The sequence below is a fragment of the Vulpes lagopus genome, chromosome 1, assembly GCF_018345385.1.
Source record: "Vulpes lagopus strain Blue_001 chromosome 1, ASM1834538v1, whole genome shotgun sequence".
NCBI lineage: Eukaryota > Metazoa > Chordata > Mammalia > Carnivora > Canidae > Vulpes > Vulpes lagopus.
In genome coordinates this window covers 18,751,637-18,765,969 of record NC_054824.1, presented here as the reverse complement: position 1 = coordinate 18,765,969, position 14,333 = coordinate 18,751,637, and the positions used below count along the sequence as shown (strand labels likewise).

At 34.6% G+C, this 14,333-nt stretch overlaps 1 protein-coding gene across 4 annotated transcripts in view; it reads left to right on the top strand.

The window, feature by feature from the left end:
• MANEA (mannosidase endo-alpha) overlaps positions 1–13,024 on the top strand; it is a 64,031-nt gene extending 51,007 nt beyond the window's left edge. For all 4 annotated transcript variants that reach the window (XM_041761070.1, XM_041761084.1, XM_041761092.1 and 1 more), the window contains 2 exons: positions 7,276–7,352; positions 8,138–13,024. In XM_041761070.1, coding sequence (XP_041617004.1) covers positions 7,276–7,352; positions 8,138–8,795 — 735 coding nt within the window. In that variant the 3' untranslated portion in view covers positions 8,796–13,024. The remainder of the gene's footprint in view (positions 1–7,275; positions 7,353–8,137) is intronic.
• Positions 13,025–14,333: the final 1,309 nt, after the last annotated feature.

The following is a 14,333-nucleotide window of genomic DNA, read 5'->3' as shown; positions in this document are numbered from 1 at the left end:
CCCTAGCTTCTGGTTGTCTCTCAATTCTTTGTGTTTGTCCAAGCATCTTCTTATTTCTAGTAGATCCTTGTAGTTGTGGTGTTCCAGTACCAGTTAGCAACCCAAAGTGGGGGAGGGCCTCAGTCAGCATCTAGATTCAGGCTGATTTAGAAGCCAGACCCTTAGGCAGTAGCTTTTAAACAATGCAAATATATATAGTCCAGTGGGACCACAAACATAAGACCCACTGGCCCTTAGAGCCAGGTGATCTAGAGGCATTGTCTGAGTGGTAGTTGTGATAATTAGGGCTCTAAGCAAATTTATAAGCTCCTTTCTTGAAGATTCCATAAGCTATAATGAGGCAGAAGGAGAGCACAAAGATAGCATTCCCTGGCCTACATTCCCTGAGAGCACTTCTGTAGGCTCTAGCTGGGTGCCAAACCTGAGGCCTGTCCCTAGGGCTGAAGCTCCAGGACAAGCAAGTCACCATTTTTAACAGAATGGGGATGTGTTTCAGTCTTCTGTGTGGTACCCCAAGAACTGTCTGATTATTACAGTTCTGGGGGACTCAGGAACTCAAGCTCAGTTGCTACCAGAGCCAGGTAATGAAGGGTTATCCTCTGGGTTGTAGCCACAAAAATCAGGGCACTAGACACATGTAAGGCCTCCCTCCTAAGAGATGCTGATACTTTGGAGTACAAAAGAGGGAGAATGATAGATAATACCTGCCCTCTCAGGGCTCGGGGAAAGGTTTACAGTCATCCCTTAAATGTGTGTTTAATTAGAAGCCTGCTTCTCAGATTGCAGCTATGATGATAAGCTAATAGGCCTCTTTCACAAAAAGACTGAGCTCCTAGTTCTCTACCTCTTGCTGTGCCCTGGGGGTGATAGCTGTTTAAGAACTCTTTCTCTATTGGTTATAATCCTGTGGGATTTATGAGCATTGTCTCCACTGGCCTCCAGAGCCAGTTGATGTAGAGGTGTCCCCCAGAAGCAGTTGTAAAAACCAAGGCACCAGCCAAGAATAGAAGTTCCTCTCTTAAGGGCAAGCTTAAGCAAGGCAGATGGAGAGTGTAAACATTGCATCAACTGGCCTCTGTTTACTGAACTCAATTCTGTGGATGTCTATAAATGTGCCAAACTAAGAACGTCAGATCAAACCCTCCAGTCAGAGCTCTTGGACTAGCAAACGGGCCTCTTTCTCAGACTGGGAGTGAGATTCGGTCTGCTATCTGTACTCTGCCCTGGAAGTCTTGGTCTGCCAAACTGCCTCTTTGATTGTTACAGTCCTGTGGGACCCACAAAAACAAGCTGCTCATTCTCTAGAACCAAGTGATCAAGGGGTGTTTCTGGGTGGCAACCGCAAAACTGGAGCACCAGACATAAAAACCAGGATCCTGGGCATGGATAAAAGCTCTCCTCCAGAAGATATTATTACTCTATAGCACAACCAAGAGAGATCAGGAACATGGCACTCACCAGAGTAGACACCTGCCCTTCAGACCACTGCTTTATTTGAAGGATTTGTTTGCTAATCTTAAAGTCTGGGCACCTGCCAAGGACTCCTTCCGTACTGGGCCCTGGGACAAGTGAATCTGCACACGAGTCTTTGAAGAGCCATTTTTCAGTTGACTGTATCCCCATTAATCTGGTAGGTATAAACCCTGGTTTTCAAAGCCAGGTGTATGGGAGTCTCATCTCTCAGGTGCCAGTCTTAAACGTTACGATGCCCAATGTGGGATCAAACACTTTGCTTCTCAGGGAGAGGCTCCAACCTTTAAAACCCTATCTGATTATGGGTCAGGGGTGGGGGTTTATGGTGAGATTGTGCCTTCACCTTTCCTGCCCACTTTGATGTGGTTTTGCCCTTGCATACCACATGCGAAGAGGTCACTGTACCAGGTTTTAGGGTTTCTTTTTTTTTTTCCAGAGGAAATTGTTCTATAGATAACTATAGACTCAGTGTGTCCATGTGAGATGAGTTATAGGCTCTTCCTAGGTCCCTATCTTGAATTGGAACTGTTTTTTTTTTCTTTTCCTACTAGAGTTATTATTCAACAAAATTATAAAGTAAAACTACAAAGAAACAAAAGCATTTGACACAGAGACACAATTTTGTAAAGATGAAAGTTAGCAGTAATTAGTGTAAGTACAATAAATTATATCTGTTGATATTTTGAGGGAAAGTATTACCAGAAGCAACACTAAAATATAGCATCATTGCCCAGCCAATGAAAATATTCCCATAAAATATTAATGATTTTCACTTGAACACTTAATTTTTCAGTCCTCTTGAATTTATATGCTGATATTTGATGTTCTATTGCAGTTTCCACTTGCATGGAGTATTTTTTTCCCATCCTTTCAAGTCTTATACACATCCTTGAAGCTGAAGTACATCTCTTATTGGCACCCAATAATTGGGTCATATTTTTTGTCCAGCCAACCAGGGTGCCTTTTGATTAGTGAGTTCAATCCACTTCCATGTAGAGTAATGATTAATATGTAGAGACTTACTGATGCTATTTTAATTGGTTCCTGGTTTTGTATTTCAGTTTTTCCTTTTTCCCTCTCTTTCTAGGTAGAAACCTTTGTAAATTGGTTATTTACCATGGTGGTATGCTCTGTTTTCCCCTTCTTTGTTGATCGGCTGTGGGTTTTTAGTCTTGTATGTACCATGGGGCTAGCATAAAATATCTTAGAGATGAAACCATTTCAGGCTGAGGATAACTTATTTCTGACTGCCTAGAAAGTTTCTATTTTATATTATTGATGTTACAATGTATGTATACCTTCTTTTTTTTGAGTTGCATTAACAACTTGTAATTTTTCTTGCTTTTCCTTTAACTTTTATACCGTAGATGAATAGCTAACACACCATCCTAATTTACAGTTAGTTTTCTAAGTCTGAAAGGTATATTTTTTTACGTTTACCTAGTGTGTTGTGTACTTTTCTGTTTTCATGTGGCTGGTCAGCCTGTCTTTGTTTAGCTTGAAGAATCCCTTATTGCATTGCTTGCAAGGCAAGTCTGGTGGTGGTGAATTGTTTTAGATTTAGTTGGTCTGGAAAAGCTTTTATTTCTTCACATCTGAAGGAAAACTTTGCCAGATAAGTATTGTTGGCTGACAATTTTATATCTTTCAACACTTCAAATATCCTTATATTCTCTACTGGCCTGTAGAGGTTCTACAGAGCAATCTGATAGACTAATGGGAATTCCTATGTAAGTTACTTTTTTTTTTAACCTGAATGCCTTTATGATTCTTTAGTACTGATTTGTGAGAATTTATGTCTTATACAAGGTCATTTTGTTTAGAGATAAAAGGATAATCTATGAGTTCAGTAGGCAAGCCTTTTCTCAGGTTTAGGAAATCCTCCGCTGTTTGTTTTGTTTTGTTTTTATTCTGATATTTGTCTTTTTTTATGGATAATCACTCATTAGGCTTTCTTCACTTTTTTTTTTTTTTAACTCTAAGTTCCCTCTTCTGTGTTAATGTCAAAATTCTTATCCTCCATGTCAGTTATTCTTTCTTCCTTGTGGTCTGCCTCATATATATGTTCTCTGTTACATTCTTGATCTCATTTACTGGATTTTCAGATCCAGAATTTGTTTGGTAAAGAACTCATTTTGTTTGTGGTTTTTTTTTTTAGTATTTTATTTATTTATTCATGAGAGACACAGAGAGAGAGAGAGAGGCAGAGACACAGGCAGAGGGAGAAGCAGGTTCCATGCAGGGAGCCTGACGTGGGACTCGATCCCGGGTCTCCAGGATCAGGCCCTGGGCTGAAGGTGGCGCTAAACTGCTGAACCACCTGGGCTGCCCTTATTTGTGTTTTTGATTCCTAACTTAATTGAATTGTCTTTCTGAATTTTCTTATAAATTGTTGAGTTTCTTTATTACAACTATTTAAAATTCTTTATCAGTTAAACTATTCTGTGCCAGTGAGCTTGATTGCTGAAGATTATAATTTTCTTTTAGTGGTGCCATATTTCCTTGATTTTTCATAACCTTTGTAGAAATTCATTAGTACTTTCACATTTGAAGTAGTACATACCTCTTTAATTCTTCTTTTTGTCTTCTGCAGATGGGTGTTATGTTCTATAGTACTGCTGTTGTCATCTTTTTCCTCTGTGTTTATGAAGATGCACCTGTTCCAGTTTTGTACCTTCTTTGTGGCAGTTTTTTAAAGCTTATATGTCTTACCTGGTTCTTATCATGTACCAGGCCAAAAATCTTTTTGTTTGTTTGTTTTCTAGAAGTAATGCTATAGCTCAAGTTTGTGGTTTCTGAGCCCGCTCTCTTATCTCCTGGAGACTGCTCTCACAGTGGCACATGGGATCCTGCATAAGAAATAACAGAGCATGAGGAGAGAGATGTGGCTTTAGCATCCGGTGCATTTACACCCAGTAGGATGATCCCAGCAGTAGTATTCCCTGCTAAGCACAATCCCTTTTACACCATTTGAAATTCTTATCTGCTGCTTTCCCAATATCCTCCCAACCCCCAGTTATAGATCTCCTACCTACTCCAGTGCTGAGGGAGAGAATGGATTTCTCCAGTTGCCATAACTAGGCACTCACTGCTTTTCTCTTTTCCCTGCAGGAGAGGTCACCACCACTAGATAAAGTAGCACTCTTCATTGTTTCCTGGCAACCACCCCACTGCCCAGTGAAAGTTTCTCTTACTATCTCTCAGGCAGACAAACTCTTCTATTTTCTCCCCTTTACAGTGATGTGCCAGAGTCTGCCTTAGAAAAGGCTAAACTCGGGATCCCTGGGTGGCACAGCGGTTTAGCGCCTGCCTTTAGCCCAGGGCACGATCCTGGAGAGCCAGGATCGAATCCCACGTCGGGCTCCCAGTGCATGGGGCCTGCTTCTCCCTCTGCCTATGTCTCTGCCTCTCTCTCTCTCTCTCTGTGTGACTATCATAAATAAATAAAAATTAAAAAAAAAAAAAAAAGGCGAAACTCTGGCAAGTTCTCTTTCTGATGCTATTCCCTCTACACTTACCTGATTTTTGTCCTGTAGGGGCAAGAGGGGTCTAGGAAGTTTGGCTGGCTCCTGTGGTTCCCAGCCCATACAGAGGATTCCTTAGAGTATAAGATAATAGGGCTAAAAACACCCACGAGAGTCCTTTTGTTCATGTATGAATGTCTAATCCTTTGATTTTGGAGGGAGGATAAATGGGAATATTTTATGGCAAGCATTTTGCTTGACCCCACTCTCCAGAATCATCAGATGTTCACTTTAGAAAGTTCACTTTGGCTGCAGGGTGAGGAAGAGCTAAAAAGGTCAAAAGTGTAGAAACATGAAATGAGGGCATATTTATGACTGTTATTTCCTAATCTAAAGCTAACGCAAACATTTGATTTTATATAGAGAATATTTTGTCATTTATAAGGTTACTTTAGTATTGGTCTAATTGATTTTTCCCAATGAAAGAGGACTAGTAACTAGATCACATCATAATTTTATTATAATAAGTTTGAACTATATGAGGGAAAATGAAAATAATGTATTTCAATAACAGCTTTTTTTGATCTATAATTTGCAAAAGAAGGAAAGGATGCCGTGGTACTATTTGCTTAAATATAGTACCCTTTATATATAAAATGGAAGCTTAGAAAATACAACATTCCATCTAAAGGGAGAATTACCCGAGGTAACATTAGATAAGAACACGAAAATACCTATACCCTTGCCAATCTGCTTCACTTGAAGTTAAAAAGCAAATACCAGAGCTACTGAAAACCATGACTGTCCTAGCAATGCTTCCGATACACAGAATTGTTTTTAACCTTCGTTACCGATAAAACTTCCCTTTTAATAAAAATGGGATTTCAATAATACTAAGAATATTTTCACTACATGCTGTCTGACTTTAAAATTCTGTGACAAGAAGTAAAATTCATTTTATTATTCATAGTATTCATATTACTTATTTATTCAATTTACATTAATTGGGTAATTGAAAACAAAAGCATTTTAAAGATTTATTTATTTTAAACAGCATGAGAGGGAGGGCCACAAGGAAAGTGAAACAGAATCCCAAGCAGACTCGGTGCACAGCCACAGCCAAGGTGGGCCTGAGATCACAACGTAAGCGGAAACAAAGAGTGGGATGCTTAGCCAGTTGTGCCACCATGGTGACCCGAAAACAAAAGCATTTTATGTTGCAGTAGCATAGAAGTTTTTAATTCCATACATGCTTCATAGAGACTAAACCCTAAATCAGAGTAACATCAAGAAGTTTTTTAGATTGTCATAAAGATGTTCAATGGCTACTGGTCAAAATTTGATTTACAGATCTAAGTGACAATCTACACTACTTTAGAAGTTTCATACAAAATAGTTTTACTAGCCATAACCAATTTTTCTTGATTTATATATAACTAATGTTTTTTAGTTTAAAGAATGAATCTTCTGTGCACAGTATTTAAAAAAATACTTTTGATTACTGCTTTCTCCAATTATGGTAGACATCTATAAACCATAATAATAAGCATTCATAGTACTAGTGGGTGTTATTTTTCTGGTAATTTTATGACAAATTCTTTGAGTAATAGTACACATTAAATGTAGATTATTTAAATGTTGATTACATTAATTGTAAATGTTTTAATGATAGAGGACTTTGTCATTTTAAGATATTTGCTAATGGGGTGCCTGCTTGGCTCATTGACTCTTGATTTTGGCTCAGATCATGATCTCAGGATGGTAGGAACTAGCTCCTAGGCAGCCTCTGAGCTCAGTGGGGAGTCTGCTTGAGATTCTCTCCCTCCTCCCACTGGTATACACTTCCTCTCAAATCTTAAAAAAAAAAAAAAAAAAAGTTGCTATTGATTCCATTTAGATGTAAACTTGATTGGTCACACCTGGGAATAGAATCCAGATTTTTCTGTACCATATTCTTTTTAAAGAGACTTCTCTGGATGTAGAGTATATCCCTATTTATTCTTTATAAGAAATAAACATATAGGAAGAAGTATTGCATAGTAGTCAAACATTTGAGTTCTGAATTCAGATTGTCCATTTTGCCTCCAACCATCTACCTCATTTAGTACCTCCCTTCACATAGTTCCCTAAAGTAGTTAAAAAGTAGACTCTTGAGCATATTATTTCACAATAACAAAATTGACTAAGGGCTTTTTCTGCTAGAATTCTGTTAATATTTATGTTTAATAAGTATTTATCTTAAAGTTGTTAAATCACTTTATTAAAAATATATACTTTCACTTTTATTTTTACATTATAGATAATTTTTTCTCTAATCGATTTTTTTGTTTTGTTTTAGGTCACTTTTCACATTGAACCATATAGCAATCGAGATGATCAAAACATGTACAAAAATGTCAAATATATTATAGACAAGTGAGTTTCTTTGTTTATATTACTGTTTTATGACCCAATGATAATATACAGTTATAAGAGTACATTTAAATTATATTTGAGTTTGAAGACTTATGGTCTGATATACTAAATTTTATAATAAATAATCATTTTGAGGAACATTTCTGAAATTCCTTATGATTCACTTTTTGTATAGATTCTATTTACTGATTTTGTGTTTATTAAGCTTTATTTATGATTTGTTGGCTGATACTTTAAATTGGTATTCCATAAATCACTAATACAGAGTTTTGCCTTTTCAAAAGAAGGTTCAAATTATAAAATGTGAACTGCTTTTATATCTGTGGGCCCACATCCATTATTTTCATTTATAATTAGTCTGATTACAAGAAAAAAAATTTCTACAGCTTCATTGTGTTCAAGGATTTTTACTGATAGGAACCTGTGACAGATACTGTACTCTTAAAAGGAAACCTACCAGCAACAGTGAGACATTTATCACTGGTAGAAAAAAAGCAGTTGACATATTCATATAGAAAATGGGCTTTTTAGAGTATTGGTCATCATTTGTAAACTTCAATATAAGATAATTAATTTCTTGTTAGGTAATGTCTTGATGTATCCAGTGTCTCATTTTTCCAATCTGCAAAATTAAAAATGCATTCTTAATGATTACCCTTAATATAACTGATCCCCCAAAGAAAGTGAATAGCGTGTTTCAGCTATTTTCAATATAGAAACAGTTATTGTCTGTGGAAAATGAGTTGCAGATATTCACTTCACTTTTACATATTTTTGTATTCTAGATATGGAAATCATCCAGCCTTTTATAGGTACAAGACTAGGACCGGCAATGCTCTTCCTATGTTTTATATCTATGATTCTTATATCACAAAGCCTGAAAAATGGGCCAATTTGTTAACCCCCACAGGGTCTCAGAGCATCCGCAATTCTCCTTATGATGGACTGTTTATTGCACTTCTGGTAGAGAGCAAACACAGATATGATATTCTTGAAGGTGGTTTTGATGGAATTTACACATATTTTGCCACAAATGGCTTTACTTATGGCTCATCATATGAGAATTGGGCAAGGCTAAGATTTTTTTGTGATCAGTTCAACCTCCTGTTTATCCCAAGTGTGGGCCCAGGATATATAGATACCAGCATCCGTCCATGGAACGCTCAGAACACTCGGAACCGAATCAACGGGAAGTACTATGAAACTGCTCTGGATGCTGCACTCCATGCCCATCCCAGTATAATTTCGATCACCTCTTTTAATGAGTGGCATGAAGGAACTCAGATTGAAAAAGCTATTCCCAAAAGAACCAGTAATACAATATACCTGGATTACCGGCCTCATAAACCAAGTCTTTATCTAGAACTAACTCGCAAGTGGTCTGAGAAATATAGTAAGGAAAGAGCAGGTTATACAGTTGATCAGAAGCTGCCTCCTTCCTAATGCATAAATAATTATAGAAATCACCTAATTTCAATAAACACCTTTCATGTTGTTTGGCAGTTATCCCATCAGTATATATGTAATAAAAAGAATTTGTAATTTTTAAAAAAATGCTAATATCATCATTGTCACCCTTCACAATTCTGCACTGAAAAAAATCTGAGAGAAAAGTTGTGCAAATAATGTTATTTGACATTATTACATAGAGAATGCACAGTTAAATCCTGCTTGTATTCTGGGCCCAACGAGAGAGAATGTGTATATTTGATATGTCTAGTGAAGAAAATAAGATCTACAAGATAATGTATATTTCATTAGTTTTTTTTTTTTTTCAAAGATTCAGTCATCCAGTCTGTTCACTAATACAGTCCAGTCTCCAATAAGAATTCTTAAGGAAAATAAAATCTTAACTTAAGCCTTACTGTGAATCATATTGTGTTAGGAAGGCCTGCTTTCTGCAGCACAATATGCATCATTCTTTGAAGATTTTTTGATAACATAGCATGCTAGGTATTTTGCATGTCTACTGTGTCTGCTTTAAAAGCTATGAAAAATTCTGTCATAGAAGTTAATGATTGCTTCTCTGTTAAGAAAACCTAGTTGGTTTATAGTTATTATGAAGATAGAATGACCAAAATACAAGTTTTTGGATACCTGTCAATCTTTGCCTTGTCATTCATGTTTTTAATTCAATGTTAATCAGAGACCAACTGTTAGTATCAATCTTTTTCTTTCTTACCAACCATTAGCTTTCCTTCTTAATATTTTAAGCTATTTTAACAAAATAAAGAAAAATTACTTTGCATTTTAAGGACATAGAAATGAAAATTCTTTTATATCTTAAATTCATTCCTGAAGTTTGACTTTTAAGTTTAACACTTAGTGATGGGAATATCTCATTTAAAAGACAAAATATCCCCATGTAAAAACATTATACTTTGACAGTACCTATCATATTCAATACTTGTGATCAGTTGTTTATCATATTATGACAAATTAATCCATCAATATGCTAAAAAATGAATCTCATTAATAGATTGTTATTCTTCAATTCTTAGAGTTAAGTAGAACTATAAAATATACTATGACATGATTATTCCTTAGATATTTAATTTACTAAAGAGAAGCAGTAGGGCAGTACTAAACAATAATACATATAAATCTTCAGGTTTTAGAGATACTCATTCAGAAATAAGGTAACAGTAGAATTTATCATAAAATAGCCCACCAGGTGGTGAAATTTATTTTTAGTTAGTAATTTTGAAATAAAATATCTTTTATTTGAAAAGAGGCATGATTAATATAAAACTTATTTAAACCTTAAGAATTTGCCATTTCTCAGAGAATGATCAGGCCATGTGAAATGCAAACAATAGTAGTAATCTACTTTCTAGAAGAAATTATCAGAATAAATCACTATAATGATATAATGAAGCCTCTTCCTAACCTGTGGATATTTTTTTTCTTATATCCAGTTAGCCACTATATGTTATCATAGGATAAGCTGTAAATATGTCTAACAATCACTTTTACCATATTTTATTAAATTTAGAGAAATAACTACCACAGAGGAATTTTTGTCATTGCTTATACTGCATATCTGAACCTACTGTAACAGAAAAATTTTTGAAATAGTTCTGAAATTATAAAACCAAGGTCTACAAAACCTCAGCACAAATACCACCACTTTCTATCTTGCTCCCCTTGCAAGCCTAGATAATCTAGTACAGCAGTACTCTATACCTCTGAACTTTGTTGTGCTTCCCAATACATTACTCAAACTAGCCTGTAATGATCAGATTTCAAAGTAAAACAAAAAGATTTGTTCTCAAAGGAAAATGTTTGGAATCTGATCTCAGAGTGGTTTAAGAATTTATAATTATATGACTATCCTGTGTCTTTTTGCCTGTTTAATAATTTCATTATTCTTAGGGAGGAATGCTCTCAAAAATCTTCCTCAGGTATTCATTACAGCTGCCTTTATCATTGGACTTATAACACAGTTTGGATCATTATGATCACATGTAAAAGCAAAGAACTGGTTACCTAATTTAAACTATCTAGATGTGAATTCAATAAACTAAAATAACTGTCAAACAGTGTAATATATGCAATGCATGAATCATAATTCTTTTATGGTTTAATCAATCTGTTTTGACTCTATAGAAAACAGTCTTTTTTTCATTGTTCCCCTTGAGGATTAATATTGTCAAAAACTGCTGTTATTAATGTTTAAGTTATACATTAACTTTTTTTCTGTTTTAAAAGTAATTAAAAGGCTATTTTGTTATATGTAGTAACTAACTTTTCATTTAATAAAAGCATACATGAAATCGTGTATCTTAGATATAAAAATGTGTTCCTTTCTATTTATGAAATATGTTTAATTTCTGATTAACAGATGAAAAGTAATATTCATTCAACACTGTATATTTTCTTTATTTAAATATGTAACACAAAGTCTGTGTCTTTAACTATATATACATTTTAAATCTGTGAATTAGTTAAACACACCCACAAAAAATGTGGGGTTTTTTTGGGGGGAGGGGTTGGAGATGTTTTATTTTTTTTATTCTTTGGGCATAATCATATGTTAGCTCTAACAGACCACCAGAGAATCTACCAAGTTTCTAACCCTGCACTTTTTCAAACTGATCAGTTACTCAGTTTAAACATGAAGACTGTTCCTGAACTCTACAGTGCCTACAGAAACAGCTCTTGAAAGTCTGTGTCTAAATTTTGAATTAAAGTCGAACACTTTCATGTCCCATAGCATAGAAGCAATACTTTATGACCAGCAAAATTTCAGTTATTTTTATAAATATCTACAATTTCAAAATGATAAATGGGCCTAGCCACAAGCAAAACAATTTTTTTGGCTCAGAACTTCTTTTTAAAAAATGTACTTCAAATTAAATTTTATACTGACTTTATGTGGATACATAACAAAGTCTAAATGTTATTGTATGCTTCCTGTAAGATCATCATTCTTGAGAATTCAAGTACTACATTGGCTTAATTACTTTATAGAGACCCATTCCAGTCTGATCAAAGAACTTAGAGTAGTGCTGTTAGATTTCATCAATGAAGAGAGGAACATTTTTTCAATGTGGTTTTTGTTGTTACATAATTTATAGTATTAAAAGAAAAATAACTATATGTGGTAACAGATCTGAAGTTTAGTGAAGTTAAAACAGCACTTTTTACTTTGGATGTTCTAGATTTCATTTAAAAGCATCTTACTTTGTTTCTCAATTTATATTAAAAAATTAGCCATAAATTTAATCATAAATTATCATAAATCATAAAGAGACTTTCAGAAAATACCCCATGAAATAAATATTTCATGAAATAAGACAATGAGTTTCTATGGTTTGATAATTCTATATACATAACTCAACTTATGACTATATCATCATGGTTTGTTTTTGACTTTTTGAAAGAATTGGTCAGTCTGACCAAAGATTGTTGTAAACAACATGAAATAAAGGGATAACTACTTAACTATTCAGCCACATTTAAGATGTATTAATTATGTTCATGCATGAAAGTGTTTGAGTGCATTTTACAAAAGGCCATTATGAAAACAGTACTATATTAATTTGATAATGTCTAATGTGATCTTTACCCTGATTTTGAAACTATCAAATACAAAAGAGAAAAATATTTAGAAGAAATTCAATTGTAATAAATGCAATAAAGTTTAGAAATTTATATAGTCACCTAAGAAGAGCGTGCCAGAACATTTGTTATAGTCAAAGTTTGTATTTATTGAATCCTGCCATTCTATGTATTGTTTTTTAATTACTTAGATTCATTAGCCATGTGGCAGGCTATTAAGCCATTAATATTAAAATAGAGCAATCTAATCTCTGGCTTCTTGTAAAAAGTTAACTGCAAGGCTGCTAAATTCTTATTTGAAAACTTGGTGTTATATCTAATTAAAGTACATTCTTGAAAACTACACTCTTTTTAGCTGTCTTGTAAAAAAAAATGTTGAGTGACGATCATTTTATGAATAGTAGCTGAGCTCAAATTCTATTTTTCCTCATGAATATTATGTATTCTTAGCTAAAGACAATATAATCCCCAAATAAAATATTATTTTAATGTTTAATATTTTATTTCATTGTTTTCTTTTTACTTGAGTCACTCCTATATCAAGTGTAGGTAATGTTTTCTCTTTTTAAAATGTGTACTCGGGGGATCCCTGGGTGGCGCAGCGGTTTGGCGCCCGCCTTTGGCCCAGGGCACGATCCGGAAGACCCTGGATCGAATCCCACGTCGGGCTCCCGGTGCATGGAGCCTGCTTCTCCCTCTGCCTGTGTCTCTGCCTCTCTCTCTCTCTGTAACTATCATAAAAAAATAAAAAAAAATAAAAAAAAAAAAAAAAAAAAAAAAAAAAAAGAATGTAAAATGTGTACTCGGGCAGTCCGGGTGGCTCAGCGGTTTAGCGCCACCTTCAGCCCAGGGCCTGATCCTGGAGACCGGGGATCCAGTCCCAAGTCAGGCTCCCCGCATGGAGCCTGCTTCTCCCTCTGCCTGTGTCTCTGCCTCTCTCTGTATGTCTCTCAATGATTAAATAAATAAAATATTTAAAAATAAATAAAATGTGTACTCTATTTGAAGACAGGATTTAAAGTATTGTTTCCATAAAGAGAATTTAAAAATACATGAACAATGAAAAATGGGATTTTGAAAAAATATGTATACAATGCTAGCATATATGATTGACTACATATTTGGTATCAAGCTTCTGAGTAGTTAATACAAGATATTATATGGCTTTTTTTTTTTTTTTTTTTTTTTTTGGTCAGGAAAGAAGCACCTCCTTTCCTCTACAAGGTAAACTTTACCTTGTCGTCACAATTTAAAATAAAAAAGCATAGGGAATATAGTCAACAGTCCTGTAATAGTGTGGGACAAATGGTAGTTAGATTTATGGTGAGCATAGCAATAATGTATAGAGATGTTAGAACACTATGTTGTACAGCTAAACTAATGTAACGTATATTAACTATACAAAAAAAACAAAAACACTTCAAAAACAATTTCATACATTGGCATTATTATACCTCATAATAAAAATGTAAAAACCTACAGGAACCTGTCAGGCAATGTAATGTAAATAAATGCATCAGGTTGAAGACCCTAGAGAGTCCAAGGAACTTTGGACCAGTCTCACCTAAAAGGAGTAATTGCTAGTTAGCTCTGTCAATGTTCATTTTGTAGTTATGGGTCACTAAAATGAAGTATGTATGCCCACATGTCTATAAATTTTTCTAATTATAACATTTTGGCAAATATCAGAAAAGATTTTAAAAGTATTTTCTGGTTAGGGTCACTAATTTGTGACCTCTGATATAAAGAATATAAAACTATTGAGAACATTATTTATAAAATTACAAAGATTTATCATGGGACTAGTTATGGTGATGATTATTGAGTAAATCCTAAGTATGTAACAAAACTCAGTGAAAGTGAATCCATGAGGGTTTTGATTATATGATGTCTTCCCAGGTTTTACGGAAGATCGGA